Source organism: Crocuta crocuta, unplaced genomic scaffold (assembly GCF_008692635.1).
Source record: "Crocuta crocuta isolate KB4526 unplaced genomic scaffold, BGI_CrCroc_1.0 scaffold318, whole genome shotgun sequence".
In the NCBI taxonomy this organism is placed as follows: domain Eukaryota; kingdom Metazoa; phylum Chordata; class Mammalia; order Carnivora; family Hyaenidae; genus Crocuta; species Crocuta crocuta.
In genome coordinates, this window is record NW_027531425.1 from 4089503 (window position 1) to 4114007 (window position 24505).

General features: G+C 45.6%; 1 protein-coding gene across 1 annotated transcript in view; it reads right to left on the reverse strand.

The window, feature by feature from the left end:
* Nucleotides 1-7296: 7296 nt before the first annotated feature.
* Nucleotides 7297-24505, reverse strand: part of IPO9 (importin 9) — a 52911-nt gene continuing 35702 nt past the window's right edge. Inside the window, exons 14-24 of the mRNA XM_077771983.1 lie at nt 23612-23771; nt 18562-18788; nt 16148-16296; nt 15484-15612; nt 14501-14776; nt 13881-14047; nt 12890-13023; nt 12095-12217; nt 11557-11661; nt 11281-11357; nt 7297-10847 (exon numbers count right to left, since the gene is read on the reverse strand). Of these exons, the coding sequence (XP_077628109.1) occupies nt 10737-10847; nt 11281-11357; nt 11557-11661; nt 12095-12217; nt 12890-13023; nt 13881-14047; nt 14501-14776; nt 15484-15612; nt 16148-16296; nt 18562-18788; nt 23612-23771 (1658 nt within the window). The 3' untranslated portion in view covers nt 7297-10736. The remainder of the gene's footprint in view (nt 10848-11280; nt 11358-11556; nt 11662-12094; nt 12218-12889; nt 13024-13880; nt 14048-14500; nt 14777-15483; nt 15613-16147; nt 16297-18561; nt 18789-23611; nt 23772-24505) is intronic.

Genomic DNA, 24505 nt, shown 5'->3' on the forward strand with positions numbered 1-24505 from the left:
CCCGAGCCACCGTGGCCACAGCGGGCCGCTGGACACTGCGGCCAGGGAGGCCTCTCCGTGTCTTGGGCCCGCCCCTCCCCTGGGCCCAATCAGTATCCCGGACCCCAGAAGCCCGGACCCTGGTGCCATCTCCGAGTACCCAGGCATATGGGCCAACCCTAGAGGGGCAGGACCTCCTCTGCCCCAGTGTCCAGCCCAGGACGTCCTGCGGGGAGGGAGGGGGGGCTGGAGAAGAGGGAAAAGAGGCTGAGAGCACCCCGCCCCCAATTCCAGAACACAGGCACCCATTGAGAGGCAGCTCAGAGCTGCTTTGTCCCCGCAGTGCCCACAGACCTGGACTCTGCCAGCTGCACTGGCTCCCTGAGATGGACCCTTCCCCCTCTGAGTGGACAGCGCTGGCATGCACCAGCCTATGGCCTCATCAGTCGGGATGACAGGCTGCTGGGGCTACCTGGAGCCATGCAGCTAGACACCCTTCACAGTGAAAACTTCTTCACAAAGCAATCCTGCAGGAAGTACTGCATGGCTACGAGAGCATAAGGAGAGCAAGAGTTAATTACAGTGGGGACAGTGTTTGGGGGGAGGGTTGGGGAGGGAGAGCCAATCAATCCCCTTACAAATTTAGAGGGTCAGTGACTGTGCCCCCTACTACCTGGGGTACACTGACCAGAACTACCTATCACTCCAAGGAGAAAATCAAAAGCCTACCTCGACCTCTGTCCGTGGTACAGTTCTTCACAAAGCACTTTGACATTTAACCTCATTTGAGGCTCTCCATGATTCCGTGAGCTCAGCAAAGTTGATGGGTGTTATCACTGATCCCATTTTACAGATTGAGAAACTAGGACTTAATGGGAGTTGAAGGACTTGCCCAAGGTACAGCCAGGAAATGGCAGAGGCAATGTCAGAACCCATGCCTTCTAAATCCAGGTAGACCCTTCTCCCCAACAGCAGAGGGTGTCCTGAGGTGAGGGAGGGAATGGACGGCCCAGCAGAATCTAAACAAGTTAGGGGAGGGCAGCCAGAAGCGGAACTGCCCTGCCCTGGGCCCCTGTGGTTGCTGGCAACCCAGCCCAAGCTGGAGTAAGGAGACCATTGGCTCCTGCCCCAGCAAGTTGCTGGCAGTCTGATGGGGTGGGGAGCAAGCAAATATATGCACCTGTTCAGGACAGTGATAAACCCAGTGGCAGAAGGACGAAGAGAGACATCTCTCACTTCACCACCCCCTACACAGTGTCCCATTCCCCTCCATGTCTTCTTTCCTAGTGCACGAACTCCAGGAATGCTGGGCCACGTGGCCATTGTGTTCACTGCTGTCACCCAGCCCTGGCCCTAGGTGATCGTTGTTGGTTGAAGGACTCTCAGAGGAAGGGTTGTCTCACCTCCTGGGCCAAGGCTGATCCTTCCATGTGTACTCCTAGACCCCATCTGCTCTCTCTCTCAGCATTATCTTGTCTCTTCAGTGTCCTTAGTTTCTCCTGTCTTAAAAATTTTTTTTAATGCTTTATTTATTTATTTATTTATTTATTTATTTATTTATTTAGAGACAGAGAGACAGCGTGAGCCAGAGAGGAACAGAGAGGGAGACACAGAATCCAAAGCAGGCTCCAGGCTCTGAGCTGTCAGCACAGAGCCTGCTGTGGGGCTTGAACCCATGAACTGCGAGATCATGACCTGGAGCTGAAGTCGGACACTTAACCAACTGAACCACCCAGGCACCCCAGTTTCTCCTTTCTAATCATCTTCTTTCCCCAGAGCAAAACAAAATCTCAGGTCTGTCCAAGTAAAACAAAACAAAACAAAAAACCAAGCAAAGCGAAACCACATGCCTCCCCAAACTCATCCTTTTCTAGCACTTTCCTGCTTTTTTTCTCCTTTATTCCTCCCACTAGCCCTCCAATCTCAACCTGGTTGATGCTTCCAGCTGGCCATGACACCTAACTCTCGCAGCACCATCAGTGATTTTTCTAACTGTAAAATGCCAGGGAAACTTCTCAGTCCACAGAGTGGGAGTGTTGACAGTGGGACAGGATGGGGAAGGGGCTGTGGGCAGGGGCCAGCGAGGAGAACTGACAGCGCTGGGAGAGCCTGGAGGTGGAAGGCCGAGGCTCGCTGTGTTGCCATGCGGACCCGGGTCCTGCCAGAGCCCATGGAACTGGGCGGGGGATGGGAAGAGGCTGGGTGGGAGCGCCGGGGATGGACTGGGGGCCCTGAGAAAGGGCTTGTCCAAATCTCCAGGCGTGAAGGGCCTTCATTGTACCTCCTCTTACTCAGGGCACACAGGAGCCTCTTCCCCTCACCAAGCCAGTCTCCCAGGCCCCAGTGAGGGGCAGAGGCACTTTCCTGGAATAGGAGAGGCAGACAGTAATTCATGTGCGATGAGACAAAATATGAACTTTGCTGGTAGCAGGCTCTCCCTAGGGTGCCTGGAACATGATAACAATACTGATGGCTAACACCGCAAATGAGTTTGTCCATTGTACAGAGGCTGGACGTGAATTTCCCTGGCTTACACGGCTGGGATTTGAAGGTTGGCTTCTGGGACTTTCACCCCACCGCTTGCCTCTCCTGTGTCATGTCTAAAATGCTCGGTGCTATGCTTGGCAAATGGAGCATGCGTACTTGGGGAACCGATGATACCCGGCCCTTGTCCCCAGCAGGAGTCTGTGTGGGAAGGTAGTGGGATATTTAGAGTGGGAAGGGCGGTGGAAGCCTGGCAGGCTGGCGGAGAGGAGGGGCTAGGACCATGCCTGTGACCCAGTTTGGGCTTCGCCTGGGGCTGTGGTACCCGTGGGTTGCTGAGTCATCTCACTGCTGTGCTGAATGACCAGTGCAGGGCTCCGCCCAACCCCCTTCTTGCTCCTCTTCAAATCGGAGGTGACCGGGGAGGCCCGTCTGTGCTCTCCTGGGGTCTTCCTGCCTTCCCGGAACCAGGGTCTTGGAGCCTCCTTTCCAGAGGCTCCCGCCACACCCAGCTCTCTGCCCTAGGGGGATTTTGAGCCTCTGTGAGTTAAGGGGAGCTCCCTTCCTCTCCCCTACTTGCCTCCGGCTGGTCTAGTGCTTTCCTCAGGAGGCCGTGCTTTCTCCAGTCCTCTTCCCAGCTGTCCTGTGGCACAGTCACCTCCTGCAGATAAGTAATTCCTTCTTCCCAAGGACCCTGAGCCCTTTCTTCATTTTGATTTAATCTCATTACACCCTACTTCAGGGTGTCAAAGACACACTGATTCTTCCTTGCAACCCAGAGCTGGTGGGGGAGCAAGGCCCAGGAGAAACTTGGCCAAGGTCTCATGGCTTAGCTGGGGACTACAGGAACCAGATCTCTTGGCTCCCGCTGTCCCCAAATAAACAAACATCTCTCCTGCAACATAAGGTCTTCCCTGGTGTCTAGCTTTAAACTTTTCTCACTGCAAATGAAAGACTGTGACTCTGCCCTCTTGGTGGGAGGGGTCTGGGAGTGGGTGAAAGATGGTAGGGATCAGCCTCACTGCTGGCCCGGCTACTGGTAGGAAGGAGCACTCTTCCTTAGAGGAGTTTTTAGCAATGCCTTTGCAGGATTACCTCCCCCTGGCTTCTGCTTCTTTGCAGAGGTCCAGGTCAGCCTGGGCAGAACTTCCGCAGCCCTGGGCTTCAGGAAAGGAGGGGTTAGCTGGGCTGGCTTGGGTGGTATCTTTGGAGCAGCCTGCCCTGGGGGGCTGTGGAAGCATTAGCAGTCCCAGGCAGCTGGTGCCCAGCCTCAGGAGGCCAGCCCAGCCAGTGGGGCAGACGGGGAGGGCCAGGTTATCTTTAAATGGCACTTTACTCAGACTGTACCTCTGCCAGCTGGGCAGGGTGGGGGCAGACAAGTGTTATTTTGGGATCTGAGGGTAAGGAAGGAAGAAGTTTCTGTTTACAGCTCTTTTGTTTATCCTCGCTCCCTCTCCTGGGAAGGGTTTGGGGACATAGGCTTCAGCTGGAGGGTCACCCTGGGGTCTCTGTTTTCAGCCTTGCCTTGTTAATCATCTGCACCGGTGGATATTGCTGGACCAACAGAGGTACAGGGCCTTTGTTGGCCTGTCTTCTGCAAGGACAAGTCTGGGTAGTGAGAGTTGCTTTAGGCTTGGAATTTGACTAATGGCGGAAATTACTACTTACTATGAGGCAGCACTCCATGGTCCCTTGTATTGTGTTGACTTTAATCCTCAAAATGACTTCATGAAGCAGAAAACTAATATTATACCTATTATGTGGATGAGAAAGCGGAGGCACAGATAATTTAAGTAGTTTGCCCACTGGTAGATGGCAGAGCCAGGATTCAAACCAAGCAGTCTGGCTCTGGAATGCACGCTCTGGGCCCCTAGCCAGAGCACGAGTCCTGCCCTGCCACTTGCTGGCTCTGCAAACTTGGAGAGACCACCTAACTCCTCTGGGCTTGGTTTCCTCATTTGTAAATGGACTATGGCTCAAACGCGGGAGAATCCCCAAGTCAGCTGGCAGTGGTGCTCTGGCCCATTCTCTCGCTCTCCCTGTTCAATGGAAAAAGAATTTACTCAGGGTCGCGTAATAGTTCACTAGCAGAGTTTGGGCAGGAACCCAAGCCTCTTGCCTCCACATGTAGTTCTGTGCTCTTGCTAGTGAACCTCTGTGAGTCAGGAATGAGGCAAGGGAGCCAAGCCAGTGAGGGATGTGCGATCAGGTATGAATTTGTAATCCCCAAACCTGGTGTGGAAGAAGTGCCACATTTATTCTCTTTTAATCCAGTTAGATCAGATGGAGTCTCTATCCTCACAGCTGGTGGGGGATTTGTCTGTCGTCATTATGGTTTGCTCCCCCTTCCAGGATCATGAAAAGGTCCTGGGATCTCACACAAGGTACAGTCCTGGGGGCGAACCCTGCAGGCCTTGTTGTCTGTCAGCCAGGGGCCTGCAAGCGCAACCGTCCTGGCCCATATGCTGCAGGCCCAGGAACTGTTCCAGCGAGGCCTGGTGCCCGGTATCCAGCCTCCCCGGGAACTGCAGGCAGCCCTTCCCTTAGGAAGTTCTTCTGTCCCCAAGTGCTCTGCCAGGATCAGATAAAGGTCCTCACCACTCAGGCCCCACGGACTTCTGTTCCTTCTCATTTTCTGGCGCCCCTCTCCTTTTCTTTCTTCCTTCACGACCCTGGGCCTTGTCTCAGTTCACTCAAGCTTTTACCAGAGGATCCAGAAGCATGGCTATCCTCAAGCAGCTCTGCTTTCCACCCTGCAAAAGCAACTAAGGCAAGAAGATGCAAAGAATTTGGCTATGTTCTTGGAATAGGTAGAGGGACAAAGTCTAGTGAAAACAAATCAATACACTGATCACACAGATCATCACAGAAACACGGTAGCAGGTGGAAGGCAGAGCTGTAGCCACCACCTGTTTCGATCCTGTTCCTGGGCAGGATGGCGGTGCTGCGGCACTTCTCACGGAGCTGTCCTCCCAAAGGCTCACGGAGACCCTAATTTAGCAGCAGCATCTGTGGAACTGAATTGAGTCATTCTAATCCAGTGAGTCAGGGAGACTGAGCCAAACATAGCTCCCAGCTACCGGAGGGTGGGGGAGACTCGGAGGAAAGAGGCACGCTCTTCCATTTGAAGTGCTTCAATTAAGACATCTTGAATTCTAACTACAACTCTGAGGTGAGTATTTTCCACTTCACAAATATGGGAACCTAGGATCCCAGGGGATGTCATTTACCCCAGCTCCTTCACTTTCTAGCTATGGAATCATGCCAAGTCAGACCAACTTAAGACTTGAAGGGACTTCCTAGACCTTCTAGTCGGCCCAGCGCTTCCTCATCGTTTTTCCTGCGGCACATCTGCTATAAAATCATGTGTACCATACAAGTCTAACAGACCCAGGGTAATTAGCAATTTTAGGAAGACAGCTGATGCCACCCCTTTTTCACCTACTCAAAACAAAAACCACCCCCCAAGAAGAAAAAAAGAATGTGAGAGTCCTTGTTAGATTGTTAAACTTGTACCAATCCATCAGAAAAAGGTAAATAATTCGCAAATGGTGGAATTTTATTAACAATTACTTTTGGTTTCTTTGCTACCCAAATCCTGACAAAGTGTGGTGCAGGTCTAGTTAACCCATGTCAGCTGTCATTTTTGGAAGACCTATCTCTATCCACCATCCGGTCCTTTAGACCCACCCCTGTCAACTTCTCACTGTCTGACTTCTTACACCCCAACCCCTCCGGTTACCACCCAGTCCAGGTTCTTGGTTCTCTCACTGCACTTCTGCCTCTAGCCTTCCTTTCTAGTCCTGTCTGGACAGACATCAGTATGCTTTCTAAAATGCAAACCTGGAGGCACCTGCGTGGCTCAGTTGGTTGAGAATCCCAACTTGGGCTCACGTCATGATCTCAAGGTTCACAAGTTCAAGCCCTGCATTGAGCTCTGTGCTGACAGCTCGGAGCCTGGAGCCTGGAGCCTGCTTCAGATTCTGTCTAAACCCTCTCTCTGCCCCTCTACAGCTTGTGCTCTCTCTCTCTCTCAAAAATAAACATTAAAAAAATAAATAAAATGCAAACCTGATCATGTCACTGCTCTGCCTAAAATTCTTGAGTGGTCCCCCATTCCCTGAAGAGGGGGAAGACCGACGGGATCCTTCACCGTCTGGCTCTCACTTGTCCTTCCTGCTTACTTCTGGCCAAGAGCCCTGTGAACTATAAATTCCAATACTTTTAACCTGCATGTAAGCTGTGAAAATGCAATCCTGTTCCATCAAGGACCTTTTCTTTTCTCTGGAGTGCCTACCCCACCCTCATCTGCCTGGCAAATGCATGGGGGGTGGGGGGCAAGACAGAGAACTGGCAAAAAGTGAAATCCACTTGGATCAGAATCACACACTTTACTATGTGACTTTCGACAGGTAACATTTAATATCTCTGTGCCTTGGTTCCATCAGTCTGTAGATGGGGTAAACAGAATTGTGCACTTTGTAAAGTTATTAGATGGTCTACACGAGATAATCCAACACTTTGGAACAGTCACTGGCATTTAGTGAGTGCTCCTGAAACCTCAGCAGTTGTTGGCCGCCTTGCAGGTCAAGGGTCACCTTCTCCATGCAACTCTGACTTCTCCCACTTACCATTGACCATTTCCTTTTTTTGGGTACCAGGGATTGACCACAGTACTTCTTCCTCTCACGGTACTCCCCACATTTGTTGCACTACTTTTGCCCCCCCTACGAGACTAGCTTCTGGAGGGAAGGGGCCAAGCCTCTCCGGCGTCTAGCACTGGCCTTGCGTGTAAGAGAAATTTATTATTTGCTGAACAGAATAAACATATAATAGCCAGAATTTGGCTTGGAGTTTATTAACTACTCATTGACCACAGGTCTGCCTGGCTGGGGTGAGAAGTATATCTTTCACTGGACAACCCTTTCATGTTCCAAAGCAGTGTCCTGTGTTCCCTGAGTCTTCTCAGCTCCTTCACGTTTCTTCCCCTTGATGCAGCTTAGGCCCTCCAGTTCTCGGTTCTCCTCTTGCAGCTGGGCTCGCCGTCGGTCAGGGAGCCTCCTGCTTGAGCACCGTAACGGAACACAGCACTCTAGGATTGCCGACAGGCACAGAAGGCTGAAATGATCTTACACAACCTGTGTCTACTACCCCAGCCAGGACTACACTGGAGTTTAGTGAAGACACGTTAACAGTTCATCATAAACACTTATTACTTGCACGCAGAATTGTTAAGAGCACAGCACTCTGCAATCCTTAACTTTCTTCATACTCATCAATCTGGGTTTTCAAACAATCTTACCTTTAAATTCTGCCCATTTTTACAGCTTATGGACATTATTTGTTTGGATCCTAAGTTGTCATCCTTCCCAGGGGTTCCTGTTATCTAAAAACCTGATCAGCATCTCTCCTATCTAGTAGGGTTTCTCTTATAAATGGCCTCAGATCCTTTTGGAATGGGTAAGGCATTAAAAAAGACTCCCTCATCTGTCATTAATATCAAAGGAGGGGCCAAGGACAGAGCCCTGGGGCACAGCATAAGCCATTCCACAATAGGCCAATTTGTAGTCTGAGAGTTGGTGGCCAGTGACCAACTTCTCTATCTCCCTAATGCTTTGATGTTACCATGTCCAGATTTTATCTAATCTGTTAAGAAAATCAGACTAGGAGGCTAGTTTGGCACCATTTGTTCTGAATTCATAGCATCTATTATACCCCAGGGATCACAACATTCCTATTTATTGGCTTGCATCATCTATCAGTTCCTAGTCCCTGACCAATTATCACACACCTGGTGCGGACTTGTGGAAACTAGTTTCCTTCGGTTCTTGGACTTCTATCTCCTTTTGTCTTCTGGTATTTCCTCCATTTTCCTTTCAGTTCTTTCCACTAAGAGCTCAATAGTCTTGGGAAAGCTGTTGGTATGCTAGCTGTTACTCACCAGGGTCAGGAAACCTGGAGAATTTTAGAGCAGCTCAGCACTCTTATTATTCCCTTGTTTATCTTATCTTGAACTTCAACTCCTTCTAACCGGTTAGCCCTGACCTTTTCAGACTGAAGCTAGTTCTTTGGCCAAAACCACAGGAGACAAAAAGGAGCTGGAGTTCAACTTTTTGTCAATACTACTGGGCTCAAGCAGATCTTTTTTTCTTCCTGCAGACGTTGGATGTAGTCTCTGAACTCTCTTCTTCACTGATAGAATGGGAATACTATCTACTGTGTACCTGCTATATAAAGGTTAAATGGGATGATTGAAATGCTCTGGGAGCACAGGAAGTGCCTGCACACTAAGGGCCCAAGACCCTCTGCTCTTATGGACAACAGTATGTCTATTGGGCAGGGGTGGCCCCTCAGGTGATCCTCTGACCCCTGCCTTTAGAACTCAAGTTTTCTAGTCCGTCCCCCAAAACCAGCGAGAGAGCAGGAAGAGAGGGCGACCCTTGTCAGGAGACCATTTTTGGCACGAGATAGACTCTTTTTGTAATTAGTGGACCCAGGAGGGGTCCATATCATTCTCAGTCTGTGTGAAAGCCCCAAGCCTTCCCAAACTCAGCAGTCCAATGCCACTGGCATGAGACCATTCTTTTGTGCCACAACCAGGGGTTGATTTGGCCCTGTGGAACCTTCAGCACTGAAACCAGCTGGCACTGCCTTGAGATCAATAACCCTGAAGTGAGTTTCTAAGGCTCAGACTGGTTTTCCTGAGCACCAATTAGCCAGACTTCCATTATTTCCCCAGTATGAGTGGCTCCCCCAACTCAAGGGAGAGAAATAGCAGGGGCAGTTATTAGTCTCAGAACCTGGCTGGTAGACCAGGCTGTGCACACGCCCTCGGACTTTTTAAAGATAGTGACTTTAACAGACACTTTTCCCAACTCAGTCGGATGTGGGAGTTGTACACCAGGGACACCTAGTGGTGTGAAATCACTATTAGCTACAAAATCCTTAGGCTTCCTGAACAGTCCTGTACGGTAAATGCCCCACAAGTGGAGCCCTTTTCTTGAGAATAGAGACTTGACCATCAATCTAAAGAAATCTTCTGTAGCTGCTGAAATTGGGGCAATAGGCATGGGCACTATAAAAAAAGGGAATGCTGGGTTTTTACCTTCCTCCCCTTGACTGGTTATCCTCACTCACTTTTTAAACCCACAATGACTGCATTTCCCAATTAAGGGACTTTCCTTAAAAATATTTGATTGGATGATACCAGTTCTTTAAGAATCATTTTGGGCTAGGTTAGCTAAAACACACTAGGGTGTGTACATGGCTCTGCCTAATCCTTTCCCCCTTATTTTTATTTTCCTTCTAAAAGGAACAGAAGGCAGAGGTGCTGGGACACCTTATACCATGCGGACTAAATTCATTTGTAAAGATTACTTTACTCTCCTAGAAAAATACACATTGCAAATTTGAGGGCTACAACTTAACCACTTTAGAGGATTCATGAGGGAGAGGGGGTAACCTTTGAATATCAGACTGTGTGGTGATATGTGGGAAAGGAATATTAAATATAGTTGGGTTAGGTGGACTTTAAAAAAAATGTTTTTCCCATTTTTTTTTTTTTCTAAAAAAGGAAAAACAAATTGCCATCTGTCTGGCTGATTTTGTGTGTGCATGTAAACACAGGAATAGCTTGGGGGGAGGGGCTATGTCATGCAACGAGGCAAAAACAAAAGGACTTCCTGTGACAGAGAAGCCTTAGTGTTGTAAGAGGGAGACAAGGAGAGGTCACTGGAGGGAGGGGGGGAGGGGTCCAAAATGTGGCTGCTCCCTCTCGTTCCTATGGAAAACCCAGAGCATCTGTGGCGAAGAGCAGAAAGCATTATCATCTCTCAAGGGTATTCCTATCTGAACACATCAGATGTCCTATAAAAGTACACAGGTCTGTTTTAGAAGGTAAATGGTTGTGACTTCCTGTGCTCCTTCGGTGGGGCAAAATAATCCATGAACACATAATCCTTCTGGGCAATATGTTTCTGGAGTGGCCAGCAGAGGACTTTAGGAACAGAGGTGGGGGCACAGTTGGGGAGAAAAAGGTCCTAGAGATGGAGTATCTTCAGAGGGACTTTTGAGAAATGTCCTTTGTTCCAGTATTCCTAAGTGACAGCACTGGTGACCTTGGTCTGAATTGTCAGTGTCACTCTGCAAAGGCCAAGGGCCAAGTCAGGAGGCCACTCTAGGTTGAAAAGAAAGTACAGCTCAAGGCCAGTTAAGGGCTGCAAAAATGGTCTGTGGCTGGACCAGGAGGAGCAGATTTGGAAAGTCTCCCTTTTTTAGATGCCAATGGTCTGAAGAACCCGCCTCTCGTTGTCATTAAGGTGGCCTGAGAACATTACGTAGCAGGGCTGCTGAGCGAACTGGCAGAGGAAGTCTGTGAGATAGGCCTGGAGAGAAGACAAAGAGCGGTATTACTGCAGGTTCTCAGGCTTACCATCTGTAAGGGGCAAGAACTACAAGCGGTACAGGAAGCACGGAGCACTGGCTGTTCGACAAGTGCCAGCACCCTGGAGGGATGACTTTCTACATTCTTGGATCTAGTTCAGGTTCGACCCAGAGACTAAATTCCATAAAGAAACCAATTTTCCCAATACACAACGTAGCTGGGTTTTAAGAAGCTGGACTGCGACACTTGTAGGTATAAAACACTACGGTGCCAAGTCCCAGCCCACCCAGAGCCTCGGACTACCTGGCAAGACAGGAACTCTGTGCCCTGAGGCTGCCAGGATGAACTATGAATGGGTTTGAGCCTATATTCCTGTTTCTGTGGCTTGAAACTTTGTCACTTGCAAGACCTCTGTCTTTTCTGGACATTCTCACCTGCAGGTCAATCTGATAGAGAGGATCCTTCAGGGCATCAGGATCATCTTCCTCGTCATCTTCGTAGTAATCCTCCTCTGTTAGAGCCAACACAGAGAGGGGTCAGGGCACAGGCCGACTGGGCCCCAAGTGGGGAGGCATCACCACAGGGCTGAGGGAGAAGGGCTAAAAAGCCCAAGGAATGTCCCCTGTGAGGCCCACATCTCCCCTTTCTTTGGCACCCCATTCTTGGTACCAGTGGTATTCAGCGTGGCTCTCCTCTTCCAAACCACTTACCATATTTACTTGTAGCGAGGATGTCAGATAAGAGTTGGCCAGCTAAACCGTCCTCCTCCTCCTCCTCGTCCTCCTCCTGGTCCTCCCACATATCATTGGATTCATCTGCTTGGAGATGAAAAGCAGCTGGAGCATACTCACAGATTTTTCCCTTCCCAAACGTAAACAGGCCAGAATAGGAGGGTCCCAAGGGTTTCTGCAATGTGGCCTGTGGCTAAGCCCTCCCAATGAGCCTGAATGGAAGAAACGAGGGTGTTCTGGTGGGTACCTAAAAGGTTGAAAAGCTCTTGAGGAAAACCAAGCAGAAAGGGCTAAGCTGCTTGCCTCCTGGCCGCCTCCCGCCCCAGCCCCTGAAGAGACTGTACAAGGTAGACCCGAAGAGCAGCCCTTCACATGTGCAGCAATGCCAGCCACAAGGCAGGCATGCAGTAAACATTAAAAATACCTCAGTGCCTCAATAAACCAAAACGATAATTTGAGTATTTGTAACTTGATCTGGCAGGCTTAAAAGTTTGCTGGGAATAAGGGCCTGGTGCACCTTGGCCCCACTCTGCAGGAGTGGCCTGGCGTGCGGCGTTGGCCTCCATGACATTGGACAGCTCATTGATGATCAGCTTCAAGATCTTGACCAGTAAAGGAATGTTTGTCCAGCGCTCAGGGTCTGGAAAGGAATGGAAATGCTTCTAGGCAGGCTTTCAGTGGGCTCACTTCTGGCAGTGCCCTCCGACCTCCTGCAGGGCTGCTCACCAGACACAGGTCACCATCCCTCAGGCTTTCCACCACCCCAGACTATATCAGGCTGCCACAGAACGATTTAAAGTTAAATAATTTCATGCTGCTTGGTGTTACAAGAGTTTAGAAGTTAGGACAGCTAAGAGAGCTCAGGAGCTAAAGGAGATAGGTATTTGCTGGTAATAAATCTTGGACACCAAGTGACTGTACAGAGCGTAGTACTCCAGTCCCCATGACTTGCAGTTTGAGAAACAGCACGGGTGATTAGAAAGCTACAGTTGAAGAGGGCAGCTTTGCATTCACTGCCTACACATCAATGAAAGCAACCCAATAACAAAGACATGCCGAAAATGGGTATTAGAGTCCTTGAATGAAGCTGGAAGCTGGGGAGCTTTGGTATCCGAGATTGCTTTGGCAATTTTCAGCAACAGGAAGGAACCATATGTTCTGATCCCATTTACCTATAGTTTTCTGTTCCATTTTATCGAACCTATCACTAACAACTGTATTTTAAAAATCTAGATCATACTACATCTACGCCTTCCACCCCACACATCCTTAGCCCCTAGGGAGGGGACTGGAGGGCAGTGGCGTCACCCACTTTTGGCTGACTTAGAGCGGGTGCGGATGCCCTCGTCCATGCTGTAGATCTCCTCTCCCTTCACGCGGATATCCTGTAGCCGTTTGTCATCTGCATTGATGCCATGCTGGAGCAGTTTACACAGTGCCACAGAGCTGGCAAGGAAGAGTCAAAAAGGGTCGATCAGCCACCCATCTAGAGTTCACTCCAAGGAGAGAAGCAATTATGCCCTAAAACTCTCTTTGATGATGAAAATTCTGTTCACGACTAATTAGGAGAGATAAGAGAGCTCAGCTGAAATTGGGATTTAGTGTTCATGAGGATGGCCTCTTGAGAGCTTTTGAACTTTTGGAACAAAGTTGGAGCGGGCAAGAATCACAACGGCTGGCCACACTGGAAGGTACAATGGGGTGATGAGAGCCAGTGAGAGGCAAGTCTAGGACAGGAAGTTAGGGAGCCAAGATTAGATGGCTTGGGTTTTTTTTTTTTTTTAAACATTAAAAAAATTTTTTTAATGTTTTATTTATTTCTAGGAGAGAGAGAGAGACAGCGTGAGCAGGGTTGGGTCAGAGAGAGAGGGAGTCACAGAATCTGAAACAGGCTCCAGGCTCTGAGCTGGCAGTCAGCACAGAGCCCGACGCGGGGCTCGAACCCACGAACCGCGAGATCATGACCTAAGTGAAAGTCGGACGCTTAACCGACTAAGCCACCCAGGCGCCCCTGATGGCTTGGGTTTATAAAGAATAAGCCACTAGCAGTATTTGGCTGGGTGAAGTCTGGCAGAGGACAATCTCTGGCCAGCAGTGGGGGGGTAAAATGTTCGATGTGTGTTGACTGTGTTTTGGGAGTTTCAAGATGGCAGCTAGTCAAAGACATAGATTAGCAATAAAGAAACAGAGGAAGAAAGGAGGACAAGGAGCAGTCTGATATATTGAACAAAAATCAATGGAGCAAGTCAGGGAAAGAAATACAAGGAGAGGAAGAATGCCCAGAGAAGAAAGATGGGCCCTACCTGACTTTGCCCTCATATTGTCCATAGAACAGATGCTGTCGACTCGTCCACTCGGCCATCACAAACTCCAGGGCAGGTTTGCCAGTAGGTCCTGGGAGGCTGCACAGGAACTCCAGGAGGGGTTCCAGCTGCGTGTGCACCAGATGAGCGAACACCATGATCAGGGACTAGGAAGTAACAAGAAGAACATCGCTTCAGGGTAAACAATTTCAGAGGAGATGAGAGGGAGTGGGGCTGGCCAGTTGAGAAAAAGAGGAGAACATGGAGATTTCCTTGTCGGGATTTCGCAGGTCAGAAGAGATTTTACTTAACTGTTCTACAAAGACAGTAAGACAGAGTAACATAACTCAGGACTGGGGTACTAGGGTGGCTCAGGTCATAATCTTGCAGTTTGTGATTTGAAGCCCCGTGTCGGGCTCTGTGCTGACAGCTCAGAACCTGCAGCCTGCCTTGGATTCTGTGTCTCCCTCTCTCTCTGCTCCTCCCACCCTCATGCTCTCTCTCTCTCTCAAAAACCAAACCAAACCCAACTCAACCCAACCCAGCCCCTCAGGACCTGCACTGATTTCCATCTCCACCACCTGGGGTTGGGAAAGCCCAGCTCCCCACTACTGTCTCACCTGCATGACACTGAGCGTCTCTGCCTGCTGCATCTTACTGAGGATGGCACGAAGAATCTGGTCCAGATTCTCCCCCAGCTCCCGCCCTGCCTTAGAGATGAGGGTGGAGACGAGGCGACCCACAAAGGCAGCAGTGAACTCTGAGGTGCGGGGGTCCAGGAGCTGGCTCACCACTTGCATCACGTACCACAGCCCATTGTGGCCCTGCTCGTCATGCCACTGGGCCACCTGCTCCAGCGTCACTGACACATAAGCCCGCAAGCACTCTCCACCATTCTGAGGAGACAAAGGTGGCAAATGACATTAGCAACAGGGGGCCAGATGCCAGGAGGCCCTCAGTCTGCATGGGCAGATGCAACTTTTAGAGGCCTATGCCACATAAGAGTGATGAGCCCACAGGGTCTGTGGTGGGCACATACTACTGGAGTCAGGAATTTACTGTTATAGATACAGCCATGCACTACATGTTCCTCGCTTTACCTCATCAGCTACCTCGAAAATGCACACTTCTGATCACAAGGGATACTGGCCAAGCAAACCAAGTTTTAACCATACAGGTCTACCTCTGGTACTGGAAAAACATGTCTAAGATGTAGCAGTGATTAGGGGTACTACAGGTTTTTGTGGGAATACAGACAGACCTGTATGAACCATGTCTACCTAGAGATTTTCAAAGGGCTAATACTTTGCTCACTTTAAGTCAGAGAAGGCTTTTCGTGTAGCTCCTATGTCTGTACCCTTGTTCACTGTAGCAATACCCAGACAGAGATGGGTAGAATGTCTCACATCCATACTTTTAAAAAAACAACATATCCCAAAGCAGAGCGTGTTTGGCTTCCACAGTCTGGACTCCTGGGTCCCTTGCTTAACTATGGGTTTGAGAGACTTAGATCTCAAAAACATGAGACTGTCAGGCCTCTCAGCCTGCTATAAGCCCGTGGCTGGGAGCTCTTTCCTTTTCTGGTCACCATGGCTCAAGATACCTGCATAGTGGCGTTGTCGTCTGTGTGAAGGGTGCACTGTGCCACAGCAGGGAAAGCTTGGCAGATGAGTAGCTGGGAAAGGGGAGGCTTTGTATTCCGTACTACTGTGGTCAGGATATCAATGGCGGTCTGAAGAATGGAAAACAAAAAAAGAATTAGAAATTGCCTCTAATTTCTAATTAGGTGGGGGTAGGAGGTGCCCTATAACTAAGATCTTTATTGTATGGATACAACACAGCAACGCCAAGAAAGTGCATTAATTTTCATTAATGAACGGTTCTGAAAGAAAGGCATAATTAGATAGTAGATAGTACTCTCAGTCTCCTCCTGATAGCTCATAACTGCTTCGATATGGGGGTGGGCAGTGTCTGGCAGCAGAATGGATACCCTGGTGATGCACTGAGTGGTGCTGTGTAGTAATGGCACTCTGTTCAATTCACTGAGGGCAACTATGGAACAGGAAGAGATGTTTTCTTAAAGCCTCAAGAATCACCTATTCACTGTCCTTGTGGGCAAAGTAGCCCAGGAAAATCACCCCATGAATCTCTTACGCTATTGGTTTCCCATCAGCTAGGTGGGATCTACAGGTGACATTTGCAGAGCATGCGCACATTCTTGTTCTTATACCTACACCCACACCAGTACTGGCCTTGAAGCCACTTACCGCACACAGCCCTGCAGGGATCTTGTCCGCTGGGGCCTGCATTATGCTCACTAGAGTGGGAATCAGCCTCATCTGCATTGGGCCCTGACAGGCTTCAATCTGAGACAGCTCCTTGAAGATATCCTGAGCCAGCGAGGCGACGACAGGATCTGAAGTGGATAAGGCAACACAGAATCCGCCCCCATCCAATGGTCTGCATGTGCTTCTGGATTAATGATACCTATCGTTTGGGTCTAACCTAAGTTAACAGCTTCTGCTTTGCTTACATATCACACACCTGGGACCTAGTGAGGCCATATGAATAATCTGAAAGGACAGGAGAGATGCTAAATCTCCAACAGCTAAAATATGCATGGTTTCATTAAGTCAGGGACTAGTCAGTAACAGCCACTCCTAAAACAAAATTTGGCTCTTTTTCTGGGGCAACTATTTTTTTTCAAGTTCCAAATTTTCATTTTAATTCTAGTTAGTTAACCTATAGTGTGATATTGGTTTCAGGAGTAGAATTTAGAGATTCATCACTTCCATTAAGCATCCAGTGCTCTTCATAACAAGTGCCCTCCTTAATATCCATCACCCATCTAGCCCATCCCCCACCCACCTCCCTCCGTCAACCCTCAGTTTGTTCTCTATCATTATGAGTCTCTTATGATTTGCTTTCCTTGCTTGCTCTCTCTTTTTTTCCTCTTCCCATATGTTCATCTGTTTTGGTTCCTAAATTCCAATTCTGGGACAAATCTTGAATGTCTTTATTCTTATGAAACCTGGATTGATTAGGAAACCAAATGCTTAAGGAAAAGAAAAACCCGCTGATTACTTTGTTAAGAAGACATGAAAGTTTCAAAAATTGCCAAAATACTCATTGTCAGGTTCTCACATGTTGAAGGGGAATCATATACATCTCCTACTGGGTAGTCATGATAGAAAAAAGAACTCCTAAAGCATTTCCAAGGCAACTCCTCAGAAAGCAGGGCTGTGAAGAAACAAAACTTTAGTGTGACCTACCTTACCTATATAAGAAAAATCTCCTGTATCTAGCATGAAAAAATAGAAAAGTGTGCAGTGCACTAAGATACATGTTAAAAGATCACTGAAGCACTGTTGTAGAAAAAAATTGGAAACAATGTAGATGTCCATTAACAGAATGGGCACATAAATATGACACAGCCATTTATGGGATATTATGTAATGGTTGAAAAGAATGAAATGTATCTAAGAATGCAACGTGGAAACCTCCCCGGGACACATTTTAAGTGAAAAAGCGAATCAAATGAAATATTTAGTATGGTATCATATTATATAACCTCTACCGCTATAGCCTTTATTTCAATATTGGTGCTCCTTCTACAAAAACAAATAAACTCAGTATTTTTTAATGACAATAAAACATAAGTAAAGTGTGTGTTAGGACATACTCACTACTGAAAAACTTAAAATGCACAAAAGTATTCAAGAAAAACACTCTGAATTCCATCATCTAGAGAGAACACTGTTAACATTTTGATGTAGTTTTTTTCTGGCATTTTTAAAATATACAGATCTATAAGTTAATCCTTGTCTACAACAAACCCAAAACTTGGGATTATAATAGTCAATGCAGTTTTTAAAACCATCTATTCTATTCTATTCTATTAGATGTGAGCGCTTTCCCATGGCTCTGAAGTTTGATTTTTAGAGGCTGCACAGTATTCTACTTTATGGATATAATAAAGGTAATTAATCTTTTTTATTACTTCTAGACTTTTGCTACTATAGAAGCCATGTGATGAACACTGCTGTTCAGAAACCTGTGTGTGTATCTATTTCTTCAGTATCTCACTTTGTACGTTATAGCTCTAGGCCTCTTCTTTTAGGAAGATTTTGATTTAGTTGTTCAATTTCCTACTTGCTTGTTAAAGTTCTGAATTATACCTTTTATTAGTTAACCTTTCACTCATTATCTTTTTTCCTCAGCTCTTACTGCAGGTAAGAGTTATAGGAATAGGTATCCTACCTTTTAAAAAATTTTTATTTATTTTTGTGAGACAGGGTGGGGGGTGAGGGAGAGAGAGAGAGAGAGAGTGGGGGGAGGGAGGGAGAGGGAGAGAGAGTGNGGAGAGAGAGAAAACCCTAAGCAGGCTCCGTGCTGTCAGCATAGAGCCTGACGTGGGGCTCGAACCCACAAAGTGTGAGATTATGACCTTAGCCAAAATTGAGAGTTGGATGCTTAACCGACTGAGCCACCCAGGCACCCCCAGCATTCTACTTTTTAGTGGTCCTGTAGCTACAGCAAAGCTCTTCTCTTTGCTAAGTGAAAGTCAGTCTTTGTTTAGATGTTTAGGACCATCAGACCCAGGGAAAATTTTCACCTAAATTCACCAGCCACCACCACCTTTTCTTGCTGTCCCTTATAATACATGTTTTTGGTGGCATACCGTTACTGTACTTTAGGAAAATAGCGATGGTGAACGGGCAGATTTTGCTTTCCATGCTTGCTGTGAATTCTGGGTCTACTGTACAAACGATGCATAGGGTCTCCATCACCAGGTTGAGGACCTCTGAGCTGAACTGGGCTGCTAGGTGAATTAAGCCATCCAGGATACTCGGGAGGAAGGGCTGAAGCACGTGGGTACTCTCCGAGACTTTCAGTTGATCACAATAACTAGAGAGGGAGAAAGAGAGAGAGAGACAGAGAGAGAAGCAAGAATTACTCACAAGCGGATCCCCCAATTCCTGTTTTTTCCAACTGTTACCACGTTACAGCATTTATACATGTAGCTTTACAAAGCTACTTATAGATTAGTTTTTACACCTTTCTGTGGCATATTTTGTAAATAACAGCACCGCCATCTCTGCTAATTTATTTCTGCTTTGGTTTTTACCGTGTCTTTTAAGCTTTCATCCCTCTCTCACTGTCATATATACTACTATATCCAAATTATTAAGATGTTAATTAAATGCTTTATAATTCACTGGATTACTGCTTTAATCACATCCTTCAGATTCTGATATATAGTTCTGATTATTTTTCATACACACACACACTTTATTCTTTTATGTGTGTGTGTATACATATATGTATATATGTAAATTTTTTTTTGAGAGAGAGAGAGAGAGAGAGAGAGAGAGAATGAGTGGGGGAGAGGCAGTGAGAGAGGGGGACAGAGGATCTGAAGCAGGCTCTGCGCTAACAGCAGAGAGCCCAATGTAGGGCTCAAACTCATGACCTGCTCAACAGACAGATCCACCAAGGTGCCCCTATTCCTGTTATTTTTCAAGCAGTTAACAGTGTTTTTAACATCTTTTCCAACACAACTGTTATTTAGTAGACTATTTAACTTTCAAGTTAAATAATTTTATACTTTTTGGAATATTTTTGAGATCAATTTGTCTAGATCTTCTATGCAATAAATTTATATACTATCTGTGCATGATAGAAAACTGTGTACTAAAATTTGTGTAATATTTGTAGGGTTTAAAGTTTTCTATATGTAGTTTTACCTTATTCACCTCTATTCAAGTAATATTTACTGTGTGCTGCTTACCATGTCCAATGTAATAGAATTATTAAAGGCATATTGTCTGAGTCTTTTGTTTATCTTCAAAATGGCAATAAAAGTCAATAAAGACACTGTTTGTCTATGTTAATAATAGAACTAGTACAGAAACAAGGCCCTCCTCAGGTACTCAATAAATGTTTTGTCCCAATTTTTTTAAAGTGGTTTTATAATCACATTATGATGGGTTCAAAGGTCCATAATGAACAGTGAAAGTGTGGGCTTTGATCTCAGATTTGTCCATAGACTTTTTGGGTTTTTTGTCCATAACATCTTGATTTTCAATTCCATCTTGCTTTGATCTAACTTTCCCTTAAGAGCTGATCTGTCATCTGGTCTTGGTCAGCTCTCAACTCCTTAGACTAGGTTTTGAATTCATCTCTCTACTGGTAGTCGTGTTCTACCTCCTCCCCTCTGCTTCTTCACTCTAACAATTCAAAGTTACTCTCCCCTTCTGAAGAACTTGAAACTATAGTCTGGTAGATCAAAAAGATTGCACCATCTGCTCAGATCATATGAGACCTTGTATGACATGCTAAGTGAGATTAGACTTTATTTTGGAAGCTAGTGTATCTCAAATTTTTTTTACAAATTATTCCTAATACTTCTTTGCCCTCCCATTAAGTCTTCAAGAGAAACTGACACCCCAGGAGGATGCTATAGATTTATCCTGTGGTTTCATGTACACATGGAATACTATGACTTTCTTCTGGGGTACCTGTATCTCAATTTGAAGAGCACAATTGGGGCCATGAGAATTTTATTATAGGAGCAAAAATATCAGGTTTCTATTTTAGAAAGAGCAGTTAGACAGCTAAAATAATACAGATTACAGTAGTGGGGGCTGGAGGCAGAGACATCAATTCAGAACCTACTGCAGTTCAGGCACAAGAAGTTGAGAATATAAGCAAGGGTAGGAGTAGGAGAGAAGAGATGAGAAATTAAGGAACCAAGATGTAAAACGCAGAGATCTGGGATCTCTACTTTTACTAAAATAGGAAATACAAGATTTCTTTAAGATTTAAGGTATTAATTTCTTAAAAAAAAAAAAAGGTACCGATTTCTTTTACTAAAACAGAGAATACATGTAGGGCAGGGTTGGAGGGGGTCAGTAGTAAGCTCAGCAGTGGATGTGTTAATTTTCAGATACTTATGGGGCGCCTGGGTGGCTCAGTCAACTAAAGCGTCCGACTTTGGCTCAGGTCATGATCTCACGGTTTGTGGGTTCAAGCCCCTTGTCGGGCTCTGTGCTGACAGCCAGCTCAGAGCCTGGAGCCTGCTTCCAATTCTGTGTCTCCCTCTCTTTCTGACCCTCCCCTGCTCATGCTGCCTCTTTCTCTCTCAGAAATAAATAAAACATTAAAAAAATTAATTTTCAGATACTTATATAAGATTATCTACCCTGGTATTGATAAGTAGCTGATAGGTTAATTTAGAGCTCTGGAGAAAGAGTGGCATTAACTATGATTTGGGAAATGTGACTCAAGTAGAAGTATTTGTTAAAAACCAATTTTATTCTTAAGGAATCTCTATGCCAAACATGGGCTTGAACTTACAACCCTGAGATCAAGAGTTGCATGCTTAACCAGCTGAGCCAGCCAGGTGCCCCAATTCAATGTCATATAGTTTTCAGTGTACAAATCTTTCCCTTACTTGGTTAAATTTATTTCTTAATATTTTATAGTTTTTGATGCAATTATAAATAGCATTGTTTTTAAAAACTTTTTTTGGTAGTTCCTTATTAGAAATGTAACTGATTTTTGTATATTTTTTGTCCTTTAATTTTCCTGAATTTGTTGATCAGTGTGGAGTCTTTAGTGTTTTCTATTTATAATATCATGTTAACTGCAAAGAGAGACAATTTTAGATCTTCCTTTCCAATTTGGATGTTTTCCTTTCCTAACTGCTCTAGCTAAAACTTCTAGTACTATGTTGAATAGGAATGGTGAGAGTGGACATCCTTGTCTTATTCTTGATCTTAGAGGAAAAGATTCCATAGTTTCATTGTTGAGTATGATGTTAGCTGTGAGTTTGTCACAGTGGCCTGTACTGTGTTAAGGTTCCTATTATACCCACTGTGTTGAGAGATTTTTTCATGAATAGATACTGAATTTTATCAAATGTTTTTTCTTCCTCTATTGAGATAATCATACGATTTTTAGCTTTCGTTCTATTAAGTGGTATACCACATTTATTGGCTTACATATATCGAACCATCCTTGCATCTCAGGGATGAATCCCACTTGATCATAGTGCACGATCCTTTTAATGTACTGTTGAATTTGGTTTCTTAGTACTTTGCTAAGGACTTCTGCACCTATATTCATCAGGGATATTGGCCTATAGTTTTCTTGTACTGTCCTTGTCTCGCTTGGGATTATGCTGGCTTCATAAAATGAGTCTGAAAGTGCTCCCTCTTCTTCAATTTTTTTGGAAAAGTCTGAGCAAGGATTGGTGTTGGTTCTTTTTTTTTTTTTTTTTAAATGCTTATTTATTTTTGAGAGAGAGACACAGAGTGTGGGGGGGGAGGGGCAGAAAGAGAGAGGGAGACACAGAATCTGAAGCAGGCTCCAGGCTCTGGGCTGTTGGCACAGAGCCCAACACAGGGCTTGAACCCACGAGCTGTGAGATCATGACCTAAGCTAAAGTCGGCTACTTAACCAACTGAGCCACCCAGGCGCACCATGGTATTAATTCTTTAAATGTTTGGTAGAATTCACCTGGTCCTGGTTTTTCTTTTATGGGAGGTTTCTGATCACTGATCCAATAACCTTACTTGTTAATGGTCTATTCAGATTATTTATTTCTTCATGATTCAGACTTGGTAAGTTGCAGGTTTCTAGGAATTTCTCCATTTCTTCTAGATATCGAATTTGTTGGCATATAATTTGTTAGTCTTTTATGATTCGTTTCATTTCTGTGATACTCAGTTGTAATGCCTCCTCTTTCATTTTTGATTTATATTTGAGTCTTGTCTCATTTCTTTTTAGTCTAGCTAGAGTATGTCATTTTTGTGTTTTCAGAAAACACAGCTCTTAGTTTAGTTGGTCTTCTCTATTGTTTCTCTGGTCTCTATTTTTGCTCTGATCTTCCTATGGTTAACTTCTGGGCTTAGTTTGTTCTTCATTTTCTAGTTCCTGAGATGTAAAGGTCTACTGAGATCTTTTCTTTTGTTTATTTTTAATGTAGATTTATCTCCATAAACTCCCCTCTTAAAACTGATTTTGCTGCATCCCATAAGTTTTGGTATGTTATATTTCCATTTTTGTTGGTTTCAAGGCAGTTTTCTATTTTTTTAATGTTTTATTTATTTTTGAGAGAGAGAGAGAGACAGCGTGAGCAAGGGAGGGGCAGAAACAGAGGAAGACACAAAATCCAAGGCAGGCTCCAGGCTCTGAGCTGTCAGCATAGAGCCCAACGCGGGGCTTGAACTCACGGACAGAGATCATGACCTGAGCCGAAGTCAGACGCTCAACCGACTGAGCCACCCAGGTGCCCCCAATTGAGACTTTTAAGTTTTGACTTTAATATGTTTCTTAAAGCAACAATGCTCCATCTGATCTTGGTAGGAATATAAATAACTAGCTGAGCCACTAGTAGACTAGCTATGAAAAAGAGAGGTAAAATTGGGAAAAAATAAGCAGTGTTTCTAGGCTACATTATCCCAAATTTATACAGAGAAATAAATCAATAAATTAGACCTGGCTCTAATCCTACTTCTATAATTCTTTACTGTGCAATCTTATGCATGTTATTTATCTCTCAATGCAATGTTCCTGATATGGTTTCTTTCCCTCTCCATTCACCATTGGGTAGGAGATCTTCATCAGAAATTTCTATGCAACATAATCCACTGGCCAAATGCTGTTTGGGACTTTGAGTAATTTTCTCCTAAATAGCTCCTAACACCTTGAGGTGGTATACTCACCCCCAGATGGCTCTCACAGCAGAAATTCGAACTGATGGAGGTTGTGTCTCATGCAGACCACTAACTGTTGCCTGTAGAAACTGCTGGATCAATTCAGGGGACATAGCAACAGTGAACCGACTGGCAGCCCAAAGTGCCCGGCCCAAGAGAAAAGGAGACACTGGGAGGAAAAGAGACCAATTAGGGGTTGGACAATAATAGGTTCTGTTACTTGCCCTTCCTCCTTCTCACCTCCATCCTCAACTTGTCACAGTAATTGGATACTACATAATATATACAACTTAATTAACAAAAAAGCATGATCTTGTAAGATAAAAGCAAATATACGACCTTTGGTACAGAATCATTTTCCCAGTTTCACTTTGCACTATTTGCAAGTAGATCTTGAATATTCTTAGGCTAAAAAGACTTACCTCCCTCATTCCCAACCCTAGCTCTCATCATCCTTTACCTGCATTACTAGTTAGTCCTCTAAGTGTCTTCTCCATTGCCAGCCAGTTTTCCCTACTCTTGGACCATCGTTGGAACATTGTAAATTATATCTCTGTCATCATTTTATTTAGTATCTATCAATAAATTCCACAGTCTACCAAATAAAGACCATTTTAGTTAAGTCTTATATTCACCGCCCCCTAAGATCAATGACTAGAATTACCTATGATTTCCCTTTATGCCTTCTAAACTCAACCATACACCCCTCCCAGCAACTCACATCTTACAATGCCATTTCTGTGCTTTGTATATAGGCCAACACATTTACTGCTACTTGCATAACCTAACTGACTTCCTGGGCTGAAAGAATCCTAAATATCTCTGTGCTGCTGTAATCCTGTCTTTAGCTTTCTTACATGTAGCATATTTTGTTGGATATTCCAGCCACCAGTGTAAGGTCTG